We start from the raw sequence: 21593 nt of genomic DNA on the forward strand, positions 1-21593 counted from the left end.
CCTTTTTGAGTACTATTGTTACAAATATGTAAGTATATAAACACAACCTGCTGAGTCTGTTTTTGCTGCTTGTACACGTATATGATTTCAGGGGTGACGAGGAGTTTGTATTGGATAACCCGTGAATTTACTAATTTTCAAAGTGAAATTGCTATTTTTTTTCCGACACTGGTGTGGATAAATGATGTGTGAAAGAAAGGGCAATTTTGACAGTCAATGATGTTTTTGACCTTTTGAGATTGCTTAGACACAGAAGACCCTAACAGCAGAACAGTGTTTTCATACATTCTACACCCAGTGCCACCATTGGTTAAAGCATATGACATTTAGATGTATGTCCCTGTAAAGCTCAGGACAGTGACGTCAGGGATCTATGTTATTCTCCCTCTCTTTCTTTCTCTGTATGTGTGTGTGTTGCAATGCATGTATATATGCATATTTGCTTGTGTGTGGGCACATAGGTGGGGTGTTTGTACTTGCATGTGGGGGGTCCAAGGTTGACAGTGGGTATCTTGTGTTTTCACCTCTCCACATGAACGCATCAATTCTAATACAGCTAGTCAGCTTGCTGTGGAGACTCAGTCTCCGCCTATTACATGCTGACATCACAGGTGGGTTGTCACACCAACTAGTTCATCAACTGGGCATCCAAGCTCTGGCCCTCATACTTGCATGCCAATGCCTTAGCTACTGAGCCTTATCCCTAACCTGTTACTCCCTTAGATTGCAAACTCAAGGCAGTAACTGCTAAACTACATGGCTGGTAAAGTAAGGTGGCAGCCAGCTGTAGTGATGCACACACGCAGCCCAGGTACTTGAGAAACTGAAGATGGCATTTAGGGTCAGCCTGGGCAACATAAAGAGACAGTAAACAAACAAAAAGCTAGGACTCAAATCTAGGTGAGTGGTTTCAGACTTCAACCCTCAACCATCTTGCTGCTGGCAATGAAACTGGTAACATCTGTGAAGATGCCTGGGAATGGGTGCCAAAGGCATAGGAAGCAATTTGCTTTTAACATTGCACAGGGCACATGTCTGTGTTTTGGATAGATGTCACTTGGGCTTTCGAATGAGATTTGAAAAAGATAACCATGGAGTAATACATTTGTTTCATGGTTCAAATAACAGAAACCACTCGCTAGCTTTTCGCCAGCCTGTTCTGCACTCTTGTGAAGAAGGAAAATAAAATTCTTCGTTTCTATTTTCTCTTCCTCTTGTAGTAAATTTTGGTCTGTCTGAAAATGCCCGTTTATCGATTACTTTTGAAAAATGTCTGTACGTATATAGTCACCTTGGCTGTGATTTGATTTCCCAGCGCTTTAGAGGAGCCTCTAGTGCCTTGGGTACCACTGTGAGGAGGCCTGCAATCTCACTTTCATTGCTCCGGTACTGTGAGTCCCACCCCCTACTTTGCTTGCCTTGAAGGAAATGTTTCTTTTGTCTTTTTTACTTTTTAACTTTTGACACACTTTGCCTTTTTTCTCACAGTGTAGCTGAGACTGTCCCTGAACTTGTGACCCTCCTCCTTTTACACCCCACCCCTTCCCCACCAGTACAGGAACCACAGGCATGAGCCACTGTTCAGTTGCTGTAGCTTTCCTTTCCAGCAGTTCTAATATGATAGATGTAAATGGGGGCTGTGTTTATTCTGTTTGACACTCCTGAGATTTGGGGAATTGTATTTAATGGCCACTTTGAGAATAATATTTTCTCACCTCCCCTCTTGCCTCCCAACCTCTCTTCTTCATCCGTGTCTTTTACTCTTTTGTTTTGTTTTTTTGTTTGTTTCTTTGATTTTTTTTTGTTTTGTTTTATTGTTTTGTTTTTGAGACGAGGTCTCTCTATGTAGTCCTAGCTGGCCTGGGTTTGCTATGTAGACCATGCTGGCTTGCATCTCACAGAGATCCTCCTGCCTCTGTCTCTCGAGTGCTAGGAATAGAGGTGTGCACCAATACATCTGGCTAGCATCTTTTATTCTTGGAACTCCAGTGTCACCAAATTCTGTTACCACACCATCTCATGGCCTCTTTTCTTTTGTATTCCAGAATGAGTTATTTCTATTCACCTGTTTTCTGGCGTATTCATGGCATCTTTTGCTGTTGTCTGTTGATGGGTTGACTGAGGAGAGATTTGTCATCTCTGTTACCATCTCCATTCTATCCTTTTATCTTCTCCCTCCTCCTTCCCTCCCTCCCTCTTCTTCCTTCTCTTTCATTTTCCAGTTACCAGGGAGCAAACCCACCTCCTTATGCTTGCTAAGCACACACTCTACCACTACACTCTGCCCCCAGTGCCATTCAGTCCTTCCTTGTGTATCTCTTTGCTGAGATTGTCCATCTAGTCACGAGTATTGCCTACATTTCCACTACAGCCTATAACCTATTAATCAGTTATTTTTCATTTCCTGTCTGACAGTTGCAACATCTGGGTCACCTATCAGTTTGCCTTTATCACTTTGTTTCATAACGGTAGGTCATTTTTCTTTCTTTCTTGGGTACCACAAATTTTTTTTCAATGTTGGACATAATATATAAGATTGTAGAAATTTGGGGTAAATTGAATTTATGTTTGGATATGAGCATAGCTCTTTGGCCAAGTTGCTAATGGAGGAGCCAGTATGGCTAGGGGCTGAGCTGGAGTTTAGATTTTTCCAGTGATTGTTCTGGTTGCCTTTGTGCACCTTCAGTTTCAAATGCCTTGGGCATTTCTTATGCCGTGATGGGGTCTGCTTTCCCAGGGTTTTTGGTTTTTTTTTTTTTTTTTTAATGTCTGTATTAGCTTTCCTGTGGCTATAACAGAATACCGGACATGAACAACTTAAAAAGAGGAAAGATTTGTTTCACAAATCTGGTTCACAGTTTCAGAGATGTCAGTCTGTTGTTGTAGGGAGGACCTTATGGAACACAAGTTCACATTGTTACAGCCGGGAAACAGACAGATGACAGGAAACAGCCAGGGCAACAGACAGCCACCATGCCTTGCCCATGTACACAGTGTGACATTCGATTTGATTCAAGAGAAAGTAGGAAATATTAATAGTCGGATTTCTAAAGGAGAAGCTAGAGTACTTGACACTAGAAGCTGTCCTAGGAAAAGGAATGCTTCATTACTTCATGACATATGAAATATAAGATATATCTACTGAAATAAAAGAGATAAAGTTATTTACAGATACTGACATGACTGGCAAAAATGACCTGGAAATGAGCTGAGTAGATTAAGATTAAAATTCAAACTCATTATCCTTTACCAAAGTGGGATTTCATTTGGTACCCAGATAGCGCCTCCACTGTTGCTACTCAGAGGGTGGTCCATGGCCTGCAACCTTAGTTTCACCCTGGAGCTCATAAAGGGAACCCCAGCCCCCAGCCAGATCTGTTGATTCTAACGTCAACAATCAGACAGAATCCCAGGCCCCAGCCTTTCATCTGGCCCCTGATCTGTACTTCAATAATCACCACGTGACTCGTGACTCATGTTAACTTTAGGAAGCTTGATCTGACTCCCGTTCCAATTCTAGACCCAACTGTTCTATTTGCTGTGATTTATCTGTTCAAATTCACTCGTTTCTCAAAAAAAATTTTAATTTCTTCTAAGCGTTTGGGTGTTTTGTCTGTATGCCTGCTCGTGTGTGTGTGTGTGTGTGTGTGTGTGTGTGTGTGTGTGTGTAGAACCTGCTGAGGCCAGAAGAAGGCATTGGATCCCCTGGGACTGGAGTTACAGATGATTGTGAGCCTCTATGTGGGTGCTGGGTATTGAACCCTGGACCTCTTGAACACCAGCAATTGCTCTTAACTGCTGAGCCATCTCTCCAGTTGTCACTTGTTTTATATATGGCTGTCTTAAGTTACTGACAAAAACCACAGCCCCAACTACTACCATGAAAGAGCTTTTCAAGCTGATAAAGGTTAGCCATAATTTATTACATATTTCAAAATAACTAAGAGGCTATTGAGTCATCCTCAATACAAAGAAATGGCTAATGGTTGACATGATAGGCATGTTTAATTACCTTGACTTGATTATTATATACTGTGCACATATGTATCAAAATATCATATTATTCCTATTAATATGAGTAATTATGTACCACTCAGAAATAAAAATAACTTTTCTTTTCAGGGTAGTGAAGATGGACAAAAATTTAGCACCCAATAGCTAGGTTTTGTTTTTCTCAGTATTCCTTGTGCACCTGTCTTCAGAAATCTTGAGGCTGTGTGTCCTCCCTAACCCCAAACTTACATCAATGCCTTTTCTCCCATAGAAATGAAAAATGAAAACAAGCCCCCCCTCTAAATCCCATCTCCCAAAACCAACAATATTTAATCTTTCCAACAACTGAAGAGGAACGAATGACCTGCAGCTATTAATAGTTTATTTTTCGGAACGGCTCACTGTTGTGGCAGATTCAGTGAGCGTTAGTCACTCCTCCTTGGCCTGGCCTCAGGAGGCTGTCTCACAGTCCCCACCCACCTGCAGCAGAGGAAGCTGATAGCAAAGGCAAAAAGTGGCTTGCTTAAAGCCACCTCTTGTGATACTACAACAGATATGCCCCTGAGAAGTTCTAAGGCAAACTGTCTTAAGACAGTTTCCCAGCATCAGGCCCATAGACCATATCAGGGTACCTGTGAACTTGGATGAGAAAAAATAAAATAAAAAAGCACTTTCTATCTATTTTTATCCTCGTTTCCAAATTATAAAAGTAAGTCACAAATGACAATGATATTTGCAGGACCTGTGGCTTTGATATCAAAAGATATCACAAATTTCTTTCAATTGCTTTAAAGTTCTTGCTGATTGTGTATGTGTATGACACGTGTACATGTCTATGGATGTGCTTGTTCATGAGTGTGCCTGTGGAGGTCAGAAGTTGATGTTAGGTGTCTTCCTCAACCTCTTTCTACCTTTTTTTTTTTTTTTTTTTTTTTTTTTTTTTTTGAGACAGGATTTCCCACTGAACATGGAACTCAGCTATTGGCTAGAGTAGATGACCAGCAAGCCCTTCTTTTGCCAACCCAGTGGTGTGGTTACAGAAGTTCACCACCACGCCTAACTTTTGTGTAGGTACTGGGATCTGAACTCAGGTCTTTATGTTTGTGAAGCAAGCACTTTACCCTCTGAGCCATCTCCCCAGTCCACTGCTATTTGGATACCTTTGAGTGTGTGTTCACAGCTTCACAACTAAACCATTCTAAGATCTACTATTTTATTATTTATCATTAAGCCAGTTATTTGATGGAGTAGGCAAATTATTGTATCATATTTTTGTAGTCCTATGATTGCTTTCTACACACATACATACACAAAGATACACACATACATATGAACACATATACACATATAAACACACATATATACACACATACACACAATTCTCTGTGCTTTCTGTTGTGCATTTAGAGTTGTTAGTCAGGGCCAGTGAGATGGATCAGTGGGTAAAGACACTTGCTGCCAAACCTGATGACCTGAACTTGATCCCTGGACTTTTCACATAGAGGAAGGTGCACTGATTCCTACAAGTTGCCCTGTGATCTAACCTTGACACACACTGTGGCATATGCATATGAATACACCTATACACCCATATCTCTGCTTGTAAATAAATAAATTTCATGGAAAAATTATTTTGAGATGCCATGTATAGTAGTTATCAAAGACACAAGAGAAAAAGGACAGAAGTTAAGAATCCTTAAGGGGACAGTGCTCCTCAGTAGCTCTGCTCCGACTAGGCCATCATCTATCTCCGCCTTGCTGCAGGCTCCAGGAGCTTCTGGCAACCTCGGGCTTCCTCTGCATTCTAGGTTTTGCAGCTGTTGGTGGGATGGAAGGCCTGAAGGACCAGTACTTCTCAGCCCTGGCTAGTAACCGGAGTGAGAACAGCAGCTGTGGCCTGCCCCGAGAAGATGCCTTCCACATCTTCCGAGACCCAGTGACCTCTGACCTCCCCTGGCCTGGGATCCTCTTTGGAATGTCCATCCCATCTCTCTGGTACTGGTGCACAGATCAGGTATGGAGCTGATTGACTGACTCCAGATGCTTCTTTCCCGGGCTGACTGCTGTTTCTCCATTCTCCCAACTCCTCCATTCCTTACATCCTCTCTTCTACTCTGCCTACTGCTTCTTTCTCTTGCAAATGCCAATAGTGAATCCGGAGCTGCTGATTTTTGCAAAAGGGGGAATTTACCACCCCCTGTTTGTCTGGGAAGAGCCAGTCATAACCTTAATGATATGAAGGAGATGATAAATTTCATTTTGTTTCATTTGTAATGCATATCATTTGTTCAACAGATGCCCCAGACACACCTCTGGGCACTTGAGGAAACTGGAGCTGATATGGAACTACCCTGCCACTGCCTGGGGGAGACAGAGAGATGACAAATAAGCCTTTCTTGGGAGACATTAAAGGGTGTCACTTTTAAAAAGTAGAGCGAAGCAAAAGAAGTCTGAGAGGAGGGGAATGCAATTTAAAATAGGGTTGTAAGAAAAAGTGTGGCTGAGGAGGGACCTGAACAAAGTTGCTTTCTGACCTATACACACGCATGTGCATTTGTACACATACATACATACACACACACACACACACACACACACACACACACACAAAACAAAACAAAACAAAAAAACAAAAAGAAGCACTTAATTGTTAACAATTCCAATCATTTTTAGAATCTGAAAGTCACAGACTGATAATGTCCCAGTCATGACCAGGGCATTTTTGAGTTCTGATTGGATGAATCTCTTGGGTCCCAACCCTTGTCCCCTGTCTCAATTTCTGTCACTATTTCTGCAGTCATATCTTTAGCAAGCATTTTGTATTTAACAGCATTCTTGACACTGTGAAACCTCTGGCAGTTGTCTGATGAGGTTCAGTCTCATAGCTTCTTCAGGGACATAGACCTCAAAGTGGCATCTCTTTTGACTTAAATTTGTGCACAGTGTGCTGTGAAATCTAACAAAACTTAAGGGAATGGCACAGAGGGAGAATAAACCCCACCTCTGGACATTCTTCTCACTAAGGGTGTTAACTAAGTGAGGACTCAAGTTAATAATGAAAACAATCATTTTAACACAAGAGGACATTCAAAACAAACAAACAAACAAACAAAAAACCTTTCATCCCTGGAAAGCTAGAGACAGACAAATTATGGCAATTATTATCTATGAGAAATTAGTGTTATTAAGTTACCCTATCCTGAGTATTCCAACTGCTCCTACTTCACTAACTTTCAAAGCCAGCTGGTATTAGCCCCATTTAGTCAATGAGAATACTAAGGCTAGAGGTGACACTGGGTGCTCGGGTTCACACAGTCAGGCGGTGAGGAGATAGGATTTGAACCCAGGTCGGCTATCTCCACTTCTAAAGTGTATACTGTAGCCAGACCTAAATGGAAGGACCCATCCCACAACGCTGGAAGCCCCTTCTCGTTCCCCACCTCTCAGTTTTCCTGAGGTCGCTTCATTCTCAGAGAGCCATACTGTGTGATGTCAGGGTGCAGCCTTGCCAGTCCATGCCACCTCCACAGTTAGCGATCCCACCGGAGGCTATCTCATAACATTTGTTTGTTTTTAGTTTATGCCTGTGTTTGCCAGGATGTATGTCTGTGTACCATGTGTGTCCCTGGGTACTTGTGGGAGTGAGAAGAGGGTGTCAGATCCCCAGGGGTCATAGTTACAGACAGTTGTGAGCCACCACGTGAGTGCCAGGAAGCAACCATGATTCCTCTAAAACAGCAGCCGGCACTCTTAACCCCTATCCCGTCTCTCCAGCCCCTCCTCTGCCTTTGCTTTTTTTTCTACTGAGAAATTAAACTTGGATGTCTTCAGTACATGCTTTTACCTAACTCTGTAGCCAAAGAGGTGGATTAATTCTGGAGTGAACAGTAACTGACTGGGTCGATAGGGTGGAGACAGCGATGGCCACCCTAGGTAGGTCAGGGGTAGAGGTTAGGAGAAAGGCAGGCAGACCCAGGCCTCAGGCCTACTGAGAAGCTCCACAGGGCCAGTGAGCAAACCATCCTCAGCTTCCAACCGCCTTCATCTGCTCCAGGTGATTGTTCAGCGGAGTCTGGCCGCCAAGAACCTGTCTCATGCCAAAGGAGGGTCCCTGATGGCTGCATACCTGAAAGTGCTTCCTCTTTTCCTAATGGTCTTCCCTGGCATGGTCAGCAGAGTCCTCTTTCCAGGTGAGAAGGCTGTGGGGGCAAAGGTCACCTGTCTGTCTGCAAGTCTCAGGCTCTAGGAAATGTTCTAAATGTGTTACTCACTGTCCCACAAGAGCAGGATGGAAGTCCTGGCCTGGTGACTGGATGGAGGTCTCTCCATCCATCTACTGATGTCACACAATGCTGTACAACACTGACTTAGCAGACAAATCCACTGTGTTCCAAGAGGTGGGAGTAGATGCTTACTGGGAATCTTCCACTGTATTCTTCAGACCACAAACTAGTCTAAGGTTCTGTGGGTCTGCATGGTTATTCCTGAAAGACTAAGTCATATGCCCATGCTTTAGACTTCAAGCTCAGTGTTCTGGTAGCTTTGGCCTGATGGAACCTTCCTGTGTCAGTAAATATTGGGGACATAAATAACCCTACAGGAGCACACACACATACACACACACACACACACACACACACACACACACACACACAGGATCTTATGAGGCCTAGGCTGGACTTGAACTTATGATGTTCTTAAGTGCTGGGATTACAGGTGTGCACCAACATGTTTGGCTAGCTTATTTTCTTTAAGTGCAGTCAAGAGGTTTCTGCATATACATAAACAATACTTACCAGGATGATGTGAACAGGAGTCCCTGGTGTCAGGAGCTGATGAGCAGAACAAAGCTGCACAGAACAAACCTGTTTCTCTGTAACAGCAAGGATTCTTCTATAACTAAGGAGACCATAAAGTGGAAAGCACCCTCCCCAGTTCCTTACCCCTACATATGCTATCCCAGTGGTTCTCAACCTGTAGGTCAAGCAAGACCCAGGGGTCTCATATCAGATATTTACATTAAGACTCATAACATTAGCAAAGTTATTATCATGAAATAGAAATGAAGTAATTTTATGGTTGGGGTCACCACAACATGAGGAACTATATTAAAGGGCCATAGCATTAGGAAGGTTGAGAACCACAGAGTTATAGATGCAAACAAAAAGGATGGCCAGGCAGTGGTGGCACACACCTTTATAGGCAGAGGCAGGCAGATTTCTGTGATTTCAAGGCCAACCTGATCTACAGAGTGAATTCCAAAACATCCAGGGCTACACAGAGAAACCCTGTCTCAAAAAACAAAACAAAACAGAGTAGAATGAATGACCATTCATTATCCGGTAGTTAGGTCTAAATCATTTAGAGTCTTTAAGAACTTAGCGGGACTTGGGAGAAGGACACCAACCATGGTGTTGAATTCTAAAAGCTTGCCTTTCCAGCCTAGATGGAGATCACAAGTTGTGCCTCCATGTAGGGGGCACACAGCTTTTGCAAAGCCATGTGGGTGCCAGACCTGAGATCTTGGCTACCCGGTGACTTGATGGAAAAGCATAGGGCTGCTGAATAAAGCCTGACAGATAACAGGACACGGTTTAAAGCGATCACATTGACTGAGTACGTGCTAAAGGCAAGTTTCATGGACAGACAGCTGCTGATGGCAGGGGTGGAGGTGGGGTGGGGTAGGGGGTGCTCTGTTCTAGACTGCCTGGGCCTGAGCCTCAGCTCTGCCACTCAGGAGCTATGTGGCCTTAACCTCTCTTTCCTTTGTTTTTTCATCTGCAAGATGAGTGTGGATGAGGTCTTTGTCAAGGGAGCTTGTATATACAAATAGTTGGTTAATTAACAGGCAACAATGTTATTGAATGGTGTGTTAATTGTCACAGTGCTGCTGGAATCAATTAAAACTTAGTTGAGTCAATTAATTTCACCAAGGTGAACAATCTCTCACTCTGTCTCTCTCTCTCTCTCTCTGTGTATGTGTGTGTGTGTGTGTGTGTGTCTGTCTGTCTGTCTGTTTCTCTCTCTGCATGTGTAACAAAGCTTGATCTCTAGCATTCTCTACTAATCCTGGAGCTCCCTGATTAAGATGGACTAGGGAGGCACTGGGCCCCAAGGATCTCCACCTTCTAGGCACTTGGCTTGCAGACCTGCACTGTGCTCAGCCTTACACAGGTGCAAGCACTTTATCAGCAGGCCACTCCCCTGGCCATGAACGTACTGTAGGAAGAGCACTGCGTTCTTCACCGAACGTGATTTATAAACTTTGCTCCAGTCATGTGTCCCATTCTTGAGGGTTGCATTTTTAGTAGGAAAAACCCTTTGCCGTTAATGAGTAAATGTCTGTGATGGGACCCTGCTCCTTCTCAGTCTGTGCGGAGAAGGTGAGCTTCGCAGAGCAGAATGAAGCACAGAGGCCTGAACTTCAGCAATGGGAGGCTTTAGGGCTCCAGCAGTCAGAATGTTGAGTGTTTTCTTATCTGCTGGTTTCCTCAAAAGCCACTGATTTTTTTCTGAGTGGTGGGGTGTGTATGTATGGGGCATATGGGTGCATTTGGCTTTGTGTGTGTGCAGGCATATGCACATATGTGTGCATGTATATGTGGTGGCCAAATGTTGATACTGGGTGTCTTCCTCAATTGCTATCTTATTTTTCATTGAAGGCAGGGTTTACTCATGAACCTGCAGCTCACTGATTTGGCTAGGATGGCTGGCTAGCGAACTCCAGGGATCCTCCTATCTGCTTCCCTATCCCTCACTCCTATCCTGGCCTTACCAGTGTGTACCCCTGAGCCAAGCTTTTCACATGGATGCTCAACTCAGGTTCCCAGGCAGCCAGTCTTAACCCCTTCTGAGGGTCACATCCACAATGACCTTAGAACCTCCTACTAAGCTCCACCTCTTAAAGAGCCCACTACCTCCCGATATTGCCACACCAAGAACCCATGAACCCAAAGGACACCCTAGCCCCAGCAGAGGTGAACTGTGGAGACGAATTAGAGAATCAGGATGGGTAGGTGATTTTACACTGAAGAAATCAGAGATCAGCTAGGGAGGGGAAAGAACTGAAAAAAGATGTGGAAAGAAGAGGCGGAGAGGTGGCTCCTAGTGAAGAGTACTTTATGCACTTCTAGAGGACCTGAGTTCAGTTCCCAGCACCCAGGCTGGGCAGCTCACAACTGCCTGTAACTCCAGCTCTAGGGGACCCAAGGCCCCTTTCTGGCCTCTGTGGACACTTGCATTCAGGAGCACAAGCCTGTACACAGACACATACATGGACATATAATTTAAAAATAATTTTTTTAAAAAAAGACGTGAAAAGGGAGGAAAGACACTCAGGGTTTGAAGCTCACGGTGAGCTTGAGTCTCAACTGAGCAGCAGCACCTGAACCCCAGGAGCAGCTGAGGGAGGCAGGGAGGGAGGGGTCTGAAAGTACTGACAGAGCTGGGGTGCTGCTCACTAGCAGTAGAGTGGGTGCCCAGTGTGCGCAAAGCCCTGAGCTCTAGATCCAACTCCAAAAAGAGGAAAGTTAGGCATTTTTAAAAAAGTGTCATGGACAGCCTTCACTATAGATGTGTGTCACTGTCCCCCGATGGCAGCTGAGAAGATGCAGTCTGAAGTAGGACTTTATCTATGACTGGCTATTGGGTGTCACAACTCTATCTGGGGTCCAATGACAATGCTGATGTGTTCTTACTATGTCCTGTATGATAATACTTGGGTAGTAAAGTTTTATTCTAAATTATCTCAGCCAATTGCTATGCTTTTTTTTTCCAATGACCTATTTTTTAATCATTATTTTAGTGTGTGTGTGTGTGTGTGTCTGTGCACACATATGCATGCAAGTGTGCCATGTCACCTGTGTGAGGTCAGAGGACAACTTGCAGGAATCAGTTCTCTCCTATATTGTGGTACATTAGGATTGAACTAAGGCCATCAGGCTTGCTGGACCTTCATTAACTTCTGAACTGTGTGCATGTGGGGGTTGATGTTGGGGTAAATGTGTGTGTGTGAACACATGTACACCTGCATGCACATGCACATTGTGCATAGGTCAGAGAGAACAAGAGGGCTTTGTCGCTCTCCTCCCACCACGTGGGACCTGGGAACCAAACAGGTTGTCAGCCTTATCAGTGCACACCAAAACATCTTGCCAGCTCTGTTCTAATCTTATGAGGCAGAGTTTGTTAGCAGTGCAGTGTCAAATAGCAGTTACACTGATGTTATAAGATAGTTATGGCACCCCCCCCCACCTACTGTTCTACAGACCAGCAGCAGGAGCTCAGGAAGCTGAATGGGCATAGAGTTGAGACTCTTTCATATTTCTCTCAGCTATAAGCTCACAGACCCTTCTTTTGGTGCCAGTCTGATTCTGGCACATTGTAGCAAGGTCTGGGCTCAGGGCCTGTCTGCCTCACTCTGGGCTTACATTTCCTCCATAGATCAAGTGGCCTGTGCTCATCCCGACATCTGCCAACAGGTCTGTAGCAATCCCTCTGGCTGTTCAGACATCGCATATCCCAAACTTGTGCTGGAACTTTTACCCACAGGTAATGTCCCCTCACCCCTACACTTAGTCCCTTGAACCACTTAGAAAGGAGGATACTATTTGGGTGCCAATCTGAGGTAGGGGCAAGATGTAAGAGCTATGGGTCAGAATTTGGGAGGCCTACAAAGTCTTGTTTGACTACCCCACTAGAAGGTCTACCTCAGAGCTGAGCCACCAGGATCAGCTAGCTTCAGGCCTGGGGTGACAGGGTCACAAAAGAAGCAGAAGCTGTTATCAGAAAGCCCAAGGCCTATAGACCTCCCTTCTGTCCCCCAGGACTCCGTGGACTCATGATGGCTGTGATGGTGGCCGCTCTTATGTCCTCCCTCACCTCCATCTTTAACAGTGCCAGCACCATCTTCACCATGGACCTGTGGACCCACATTCGGCCACGGGCATCCGAAAGGGAGCTCATGATTGTGGGCAGGTAAGGACGTACAGGGTAGGGACTCTGGGAAGTGAAAAGCCCAAATACTTAGCAAGCAGGGAACTGAGCTCACAGACAGCCATAGCCAATGTGCTCAAGCTTGCTCAGCCTCTGCTGTTGACAATGAGGAGTGAAAACTCTGCATGACTTATTCACTCATTCAGTAGATGTCCTGAGAACACCTGCTGTGTTCCAGTACTTAAAACAGTACTTTAAAAAATACCTCAGTATTTAAAAACAGTCCCCTGGTACTGGAACATAGCACTAAAAGACATGTGTCTGTTGGCACTCAGGAAAACAGAAGTAAAACAGATAGTGAAAGCCTTCATCATGAGTGTTCTGACTGGGAATCAGGTGACCTAGACGTTCATATGGGAAACACCAATCTAGGTTGGAAACTAGGGGATGGTAGGAGGTAGCTCAGTAAGATGAGTGAGGTGGGGTGGAGACAGTGATTTCTATTCCAAGACTCCTGCAAAGTCCTGAAGTCTAGTAGGAGAGCAGAAATGAGCACCATGTAATGTGATGTAAATAAGCTGTTCCTTGGGGGACCTGTCACTCAGAGATTCATGCAGAGAGATGTCTCAGCCACAGTTCAGGGAAAGAGTCATTAGACAGGACAATGAATGTTAACTCACTGAAGGAAAGCCAGATGCACTGCACTGCACTTGACCACTCAAAAAGACGCCATTTAAGAGACATAAAGATAGCCACAGACTGGAGAAAAGATTTGTAGGCCATATTATGTGCTTAAGAACTTGTAATCTAGAAAATATGAAGAACTCTTGGAATGTTGTATGACCGACCACAAAAATAGCTGAATAGACACTTTACCAATGAAGATGTAGAAATGGCTATGAGCCCGTGACAAGATGCTCAGCATCATTTATTACATGAGATACCACTTCACCCCCCCCCCCACTGAATGTCAGTAACAGCCAGGAATAGTGGTGCATTCCTGTCGCCCCAGCACCTGGAAAGCTGATATGAGAGATCTTGAGTGTGCTACCAGCCTGGACCACATAGCAAGTTCTAGGTTGATCTAAGATACATAGTGAGGCCTTGTCTCAAAATAAAAGTTTCAAACAAAAAGAGACAAGAAAGGGGAGAGACTGGAAGTCCTTCATAGTACAGATGGGATGATGAATGATTCTATTTAAAAACAATCCTACAGTTTCTCAAGCATGAACTTACTACAGAATTCAACAGTGCATTCCTAGAAATGAGAACATGTCCACAGACCTGAATACAGGTATTTATACAAGCAGTTTACAGTTGCAAAGAAGGGGTCAGGAATTCTGTCATCAATTGGTGAAAGACAAGCAATGGGAAGAAATGGTGTGTTCATGATCCCAAGAAGTGATGAAATGGTCCAGTGAGATGGCTCAACTGGTAAGGATGCTTACTGTTGAGGTTGATGACCTGAGTTTGATACCCAGGCACCACATGGTAGAAGAGAACCAATTCCTTAAGTTCTCTGACCTTCATGTGAGGGTTATCCACACTGGATCCTCTCAAAGAAAGATTTTTTTTTTTTTTTTTTTTTTTTTTTTTTTTTGAGACAGGGGTTCTCTGTGTAACAGCTCTGGCTGTCCTCTAACTCACCTTGTAGACCAGGCTGGCCTCAAACTCACAGAGATCTCCCTACCTCTGCCTCCTGAGTGCTGGGATTAAAGGCGTGCACCACCACTTCCTGGTTCCTGGTTCCGGCCTGGTGCCGGAAGAGGGCATTGGATCCCCTGGAATTGTAGTTACAGACAGTTGTGAACTGCCAGGTGGGAGCTGGAACTTGAACCCAGGTCCTCTGGAAGAGCAGTTTGCGCTTTTAACCATGGGGTCATCTCCCCAGCCCCAATAATTGTTTAAATCAATGAAATATCCTGGTGAGTTAGTACAGACATGTAATTCTTGGGAGGCTGAGGCAGGGGAAATTACATATTCAAGGTCAGCCTGAGCTACGCAGAAAGTCCCTGACTCAGGAAAGGAAGTGAGTATGAAACATGGATGTGTGTTACCCTTAAATGGACCTCAAAGAGCACGATGCAGTTGAGCAAGCAACTGAAGGTCGCATTCCACATGGCAGAGAACATTTGTAGGGTGCTCCAGGGAAAATGAACATGGAGGGAACAAGCACATTTATGACTACTCAGGGGCTGCAGGAATAAACTATAAATGGGGTGGGGGAGCATTTTGGCATGACAGATGTGCTCAGTGTTGATGGTCGTTGGGGTTGCTCAACTGCAGACTCAGTGAAGGATACTGGATTGTACACTTAGGAGGGACAGATCTCATGTAACTTACAGCTCACTGAGTGTGCACAGTAAATGGAGGAAAGCAGCTGCTCAGAGGAGACAGATGTGTTACCCTCTCTCCACACAGGGTGTTTGTGTTTGTGCTGGTGCTGGTCTCCATCCTCTGGATCCCCGTGGTGCAGGCCAGCCAGGGAGGCCAACTTTTCATTTACATTCAGTCCATCAGCTCTTACCTGCAGCCGCCCGTGGCTATAGTCTTCATTATGGGATGTTTCTGGAAGCGTACCAATGAAAAGGTAAATCTGGGGGCTGGAGAGATGGCTCAGCCATTGGGAACAGTGGCTGTTCTTCCAGGGGACCTGGGTTCAATTTCCAGCACCCACATGGCAGCTTATAACTGTCTGTAACTCCAGTTCCAGGGGGTCTGATACTTTCACACAGAAAATAAAGTTAAATAAAGTTTTAAAAATTAGGTAAATCTTGATCGGCAACACAATACCCAGGTTCTGCTCATGGGCATTGGGTGAAATGATGGGGAATGGTCTGGCAGGGTCCTGCCTATGTGGGCTAGACTTGGGTGTTGCCAGGGTGAGTGAGCTCTGTGTGGGAGAGACAGGAAGGGGCCATCAGGCCTTTGAAAAGATGAGATGGCATTCTCAGATGTGTCTTCATGGTTTTTCTTTTCCTTCCTTTTTCTTTCTTTTCTTCTCTCTCTCTCTCTCTCTCTCTCTCTCTCTGAGTCAGGACCTTACTGTGTAGCACATTTCAATTTTTGTGTTAAAGCAACTTAGAGGAGAAAGAATCTGCATGAACTCACAGTTCCATGTTATGGTTCATTACTGCAGTACAGTCAAGGTAGCAAGACCTGAAGCAGGGGGTCACACACATCCTCGTAGCACATCCAGTCAAGAGTAGGGAGTGTTTGAAGGTTTCTACTGCTGTGAAGAGACACCTTGATCACAGAATTTTTTTTTTGTTTTAATTATAAACTGTTTGACCAATGGCTCAGGCTCCTTATGGCTAGCTCTCTCTTAATTATTAATTTATTAATTATTAATCTATTAATCTAAGTATCTCCACATAGTCTTATCTTACAGGTAATGCTGGAGTCCTGTCTTCCCAGTAGCTACATGGCATCTCTCTCTCTCTCTCTCTCTCTCTCTCTCTCTCCTACTTCCCTGCCTCCTCTTCCCAGTGTTCCTAGTCTGGGAGCCCCACCTGGGTATTGGCCAATCAGCATTTATTCACCAACCAATAGAGAAACATATATTCACAGCAATCAGAAGGATCTCCCCCATCAACCATGTCCAGGAAAATCCCCGAATTTAAAGTTTGAACTCTTTTGTAGTACAGAAACTCTTATAAAGGAAAATGTTTCATTGGGACTGGCTTACAGCTTCAGGGGTTTAGTCAGTTCACTGTTGTCATGGTGGGAAGCATGGCAGCACATAGGCAGACATGGTGCTGGAGAGGGAGCTGAGAGTTCTACTTCATGATCTGAAGACAGCCAGGCAGTGGTGGTGCATGCCTTTAGTCCCAGCACTTGAGAGGCAGAGGCAGAGGCAGAGGCAGAGGCAGGCAGATTTATGTGAGTTTGAGGCCAGCCTAGTCTACAGAGCAAGTGCCAGGATGGGCTCCAAAGCTACATAGAGAAACACTGTCGCAGAAAACAAAACAAAAATCTGAAGGCTGCAAGAAGAGACTGAGACACTGGGCCTGGCTTGAGCATTTGAGACAAAGCCTACCCCCAGTGACATACTTCCTCCAACAATGCCACACTTATTTCAACAAGGCCACACCTTCCAATAGTACCAGTCCCCATGAGCCTAGCCATTTTCATTTGAACCACCACAGGGAGGATGATGAACACATGCTGAGTGTCAGTGTAGCCTCCTGGCTCTAATACAGCCCAGGACCCTGGACCAGGGAATGGTGCTGTACTTTCAGGCTGAGTCTTCCTACATCAAGACAATCCTTCTAGCGACAGGCCGACAGGACTGGTCAAAACAGTCCCTCACTGAGCCTCGCTTCTCAGGTGATTCTAAGTGCCATCAAGTTGACAAAGTTAACCACACTCAGGCTGGCCTCCAACTCATAAACTTCCTGCCTGAATATGGGTGTCACAAGTTTTAACCACCATACTTGGCTTCGTGACACACTCTTGCCATTAATAGAAAAGCTAAATTAGAAGGGAAGGAGTCTATCAGGTGAAATCGGCTCATTATAGTTAGGCATCTGCATCCATGAGCTCAGCTGGACCTACCCAACAGCAGAATGAAAATATTGGAGGGGAAAAAAAAAAACTGTGACCCTACTGAGCAAGTACACACTTCCCCCCCCATGTTAAACCTCTAAATCAATGGTTCTCAACCTATGGGTCATGACCCCTTTGGGAGTCAAATGACCTTTTCACAGGGGTTGTCCAAGACTATCAGGATATAAATATTTACATTAAGATTCATAACAATAGCAAAATTACAGTCATGAAGTAGAAATGAAAATAATTTATGGTGTGTGGGGGGGGGAGGTCACCACAACATGAGGAACTGTATTAAAGGGTCACAGTATTAGGAATGTTGAGAACCATTGCTCTAAATAATATTGCCTAGACTACTTACATAATATTCATATTGCATTGGGTGTTAATATGTAATCTGAAGATGGTTTAACGTATGTAAGTAGATATGCATAGGCCATATGCAAACACTATGTCATTCTATACAAGGCACTTGAGCAGCTGTGGACTTTGTTATAATGGGTCTTGAAACTGATCCTTCAGGACACCAAGGGATGACTGTATTTATAGAAGAGGAACAAGTACATAGCTCCAAACCTTTGCAATGCAGTGAGCATCATGAGAAAGACAAGCTCTTGAAACGGCTTCTTGAAGTTTTGGTGCCCTTGGCATCCCTAAGATGGCTTTGTTCTGGTTTGCAGGGTGCCTTTTCAGGTCTGATCTTGGGCTTGCTGCTAGGATTAGTCAGGTTGGTCCTGGATTTTGTCTATGTGCAGCCTCAATGTGACCAGCCTGATGATCGACCAGCTGTGGTGAAGGATGTCCACTATCTCTACTTCTCCATGATTCTGTCTTCTACCACCCTCATCACTGTGTTCACCGTGAGCTGGTTCACAGAGACACCCTCCACAGAGATGGTACATTTGGGTTGACAGGCATAGCCTGTGAGATTTATCAAAAGTAACAGAATGAGGATCCCAGGCTGAAGCAAGATAATCGAATATTCAGAAAGTCCAGAGTGAGGCTTTGGGAACATGTCAATACGGGAACTCAGAAAAGGTCACCAGTCCCCATTTCTCACTTCTGCTTCAATTCCCAGGCCTATGGGGAGCACAGAAGTTCCTAGAGCTGTGCACCTACTTTTTTTTTTTTTTTAAACTGCCATTGTGTAAAGCCATCAGCATTCCTGGTCCTGCTTCTTAGCAGTTCCCATCAGCTCAGGTACAACCTTGTCCTTGAACCAGAAGAAAGGCTGAGTTGAAGGGTCAATCTGTGGCTTACACAGTACCCTCGGGTGAGGACAGTTAGATACCAGCAAGAGGAGGGCTGTCAAAGGACAGGAGAGCAAGCAAGAGGTACAGCTATTGGTTCTGAGGAGTGCAGGGAACTGAATTGCTTAGAAAAGAAGGCACACTATGAGCGGTGTCCAACATGAAGGCTGAGATGGATGCTGGGTCGGGGGAAGGGAGGAAAAACAGCAGCTCCTGTCTGTGTCTCATGGTTGCCTCTGTTTCTCAGGTCAGCCGCCTGACTTGGTTTACTCGTCATGATCCGGTGCTACCTGCAACACCCCTGACTACAACCCTTCCTCAGAATGGGACTACAGAGGCCACCAGCACCAGCATCCAATTGGAGACAGTTCAAGAAAATAAGAGCAAAGCCCATAGCAGTGAGTTGCCTCTGGTCTTCATAAGTAGAGCTTACAAAGCATTATTTGTTCAGGGGAGATTACATCAGATCACAATCTGAAAAGGGGGAAGGCTTGGAATTTCAGCATCCCCTGCCTTCTTGACGGCCTTCCCTACTAGAGGGGACTCTGAGAGACACACGAACAGCAAACCCAGAACCTACCAAGATTTCACTCAAACGTACACCGTAGGCGGGAACACTATAGCAGTCTTCAAATCACTTATTTCAGTTTAGCTCACTTTATAAAATGTAAGTTAACATTTTACAATCTGGAGATTTCACACAAGATTCTAAATTTCCATTTATTGAACAGTGGGGAAAATCTGTGGACACTAGGCCTCCATGTTGACATGGCAAAGTTATCTCCATAGTATGTAGATTTGGGTTATCAATTGAAAAAAAATCATGGATACTAACCTACGTCAACTCAAGGTAAGAAACTCCACAGACACTTCTTTTCTCGAACTTTTCTTTTTTTCTTCCAGTGGTAGGGATTGAACCAAGGGCCTTATGTTTGTTTGGTCACTCAGCCTAGAGAGTGGGGAACTCCAGGTCACATGTTTTAAAACCTGGGGTGAGCATATTTCTTTGTAGAGGTAAAGACACTGTCATCATATTCAGTGAGTAAACTGTTTTCCCCATTCAGGTGGATCATCTGTCTGGGTGTGCAGCCTGATGGGAGATGTCATTTTGTAAATATGTTTCTCATACTGGTTAATGAATAAAGCACTGTTTGCCAATAGGAAAGCTAGATAGGAGGGACTAGGAGACAAAGAGGAAAGAGGAAGTAGTAAGGAGGGGTCAAGATGGAGAGTCTGGAGAAAGCAGAATGCCTGCTGGCTCACCGGTAAGAGACGACCATGTGAAAATATATAGATCAGCAGAAATGGGTTAATACTTAAGACAGAGCTAGTTGATAAGAAACTAGTACCGGGCCAACAGAATTATATCTAATACAGAGTCTCTGTGCGTTACTTGGGGCTGGCGCGGCAGCGGGACAAGACCAGCAGCAGGTGGGAAAAACATACTCCTTACAGCAGCCTGAGCTGCACACACGGAAATAGCATTCCACAACAGTGCCCTAGTCCTTCATCCTCCTGTAAGACATTGTGATACAGAGAGGGTATAGAGCTGGGTCCTAAGCCCATCTCACTTACCTGCTATGTGGCTTCGCTAAAGGTAGTGTGTGAGCCTTGATTGCCTTGACAGTGATAATCTTCCAGACTTAAGGTATTAGTGGGCATACTTGTTCTCAGTACCTGAGAGAAACTGATCCCAGGACCCACAAAGGTACTAAAGTCTCTAGATGTTCAAGTCCCTTTGTATAAACTGGCAAAGTAGGGGCTGAGAAGACAATGGTCAGTAAAGTGCTTGCCTTGGAAGCATGAAGATCTGATTTGATCCCCAAATTCATGGGTTTTTGTTTTGCTTTGTTTTTATTTTTAAATCGCTGGATCTCATCCACTAGTCAGCCTGACCTACTCGGTGAGTTCCAGGCCAGTGAAAGATTGTCTCAACAAACAAACAAACAAGCAAAATACGCAACACAACTCCAGAGAATGACCTATGAGGTTGTCCTCTGGCTCATACACAGGCACCCATGTGCACACACACACATGTGCACCCACAAATGCCACAGTATTCACATATGTACATCCTGCATACTTGAACCACCTCTATACAACCCCACACAATGTCAGTGCTACAGAGTAGCTGTTATACTGCATTGTTTAGGGAAGAATGATGAGCAATCCATTCTCTGAATATTCCTGATTCATGTTTGGGTAAATCTCCAAATACGGAAGGCTAACTATGCCTTCCAGAAGAAGAGCATGGATTCCATATCTCAGTTCATGAACACATTTTGTCAAACTTTTCCTCCTCTTGGAAACAGGCAGTTAATTCCCTTGTGACCTTCCTTTGCTGGGTTCTTTCTAGGTGAAATGCCCCCCAAACAGTCCAAGGTGCTGAAGGCTGTCCTATGGCTCTGTGGGATGGAAAAGGACAAAGAGGAGCCTCCGAGCAAAGCAGAGCCTGTCATAGTTTCCTTGGAGGAAAATCCCTTGGTGAAAACCCTGCTAGATGTCAACAGCATTGTGTGTATCACCTGTGCCATCTTCCTCTGGGGCTACTTTGCTTAACACTGAGTGGACCCAAGGACCCAAGCTCTCTGTGTATTTCCAGTGTCTTGTTATTTTTTTTAAACACTAAAAAAACAAAATGATAATAAAGCTTGTGTTTGTTTACCATAACAGAGGTGTTGCTGACCAGCCAATCGGCATTTTCTTCTTGAAAGGAATGGATGGCCCTGGAGCCTTTCTCACTGTGGTACTTGCTCCTCTTAAGAGTTTAGGAAACATACCTGTATTCAGTGCCCTGAAACCTCACATGCTAAAACCCAGGGGCTGTGTGGTGGCACATGCCTGTGATCCCAACCATTTCTGAAT

The 21593-nt window shown here is 44.6% G+C and overlaps 1 protein-coding gene across 3 annotated transcripts in view; it reads left to right on the forward strand.

Annotated features, from left to right (window-relative positions):
* Slc5a11 (solute carrier family 5 member 11) overlaps nucleotides 1–21326 on the forward strand; it is a 55132-nt gene extending 33806 nt beyond the window's left edge. Inside the window, exons 9-16 of one of the 3 annotated variants that reach the window (XM_051192885.1) lie at nucleotides 5802–6007; nucleotides 8048–8183; nucleotides 12436–12543; nucleotides 12819–12969; nucleotides 15349–15517; nucleotides 18159–18374; nucleotides 18976–19126; nucleotides 21085–21325. In XM_051192885.1, the coding sequence (XP_051048842.1) occupies nucleotides 5802–6007; nucleotides 8048–8183; nucleotides 12436–12543; nucleotides 12819–12969; nucleotides 15349–15517; nucleotides 18159–18374; nucleotides 18976–19126; nucleotides 21085–21287 (1340 nt within the window). In that variant the 3' untranslated portion in view covers nucleotides 21288–21325. Of the gene's footprint in view, nucleotides 1–5801; nucleotides 6008–8047; nucleotides 8184–12435; nucleotides 12544–12818; nucleotides 12970–15348; nucleotides 15518–18158; nucleotides 18375–18975; nucleotides 19127–21084 lie in introns of all 3 variants that reach the window. The other 2 variants (XM_051192886.1, XM_051192887.1) reach the window with 2 other exon arrangements.
* Nucleotides 21327–21593: the final 267 nt, after the last annotated feature.

This window comes from Phodopus roborovskii, unplaced genomic scaffold (assembly GCF_943737965.1).
Source record: "Phodopus roborovskii unplaced genomic scaffold, PHOROB, whole genome shotgun sequence".
Lineage (NCBI taxonomy): Eukaryota > Metazoa > Chordata > Mammalia > Rodentia > Cricetidae > Phodopus > Phodopus roborovskii.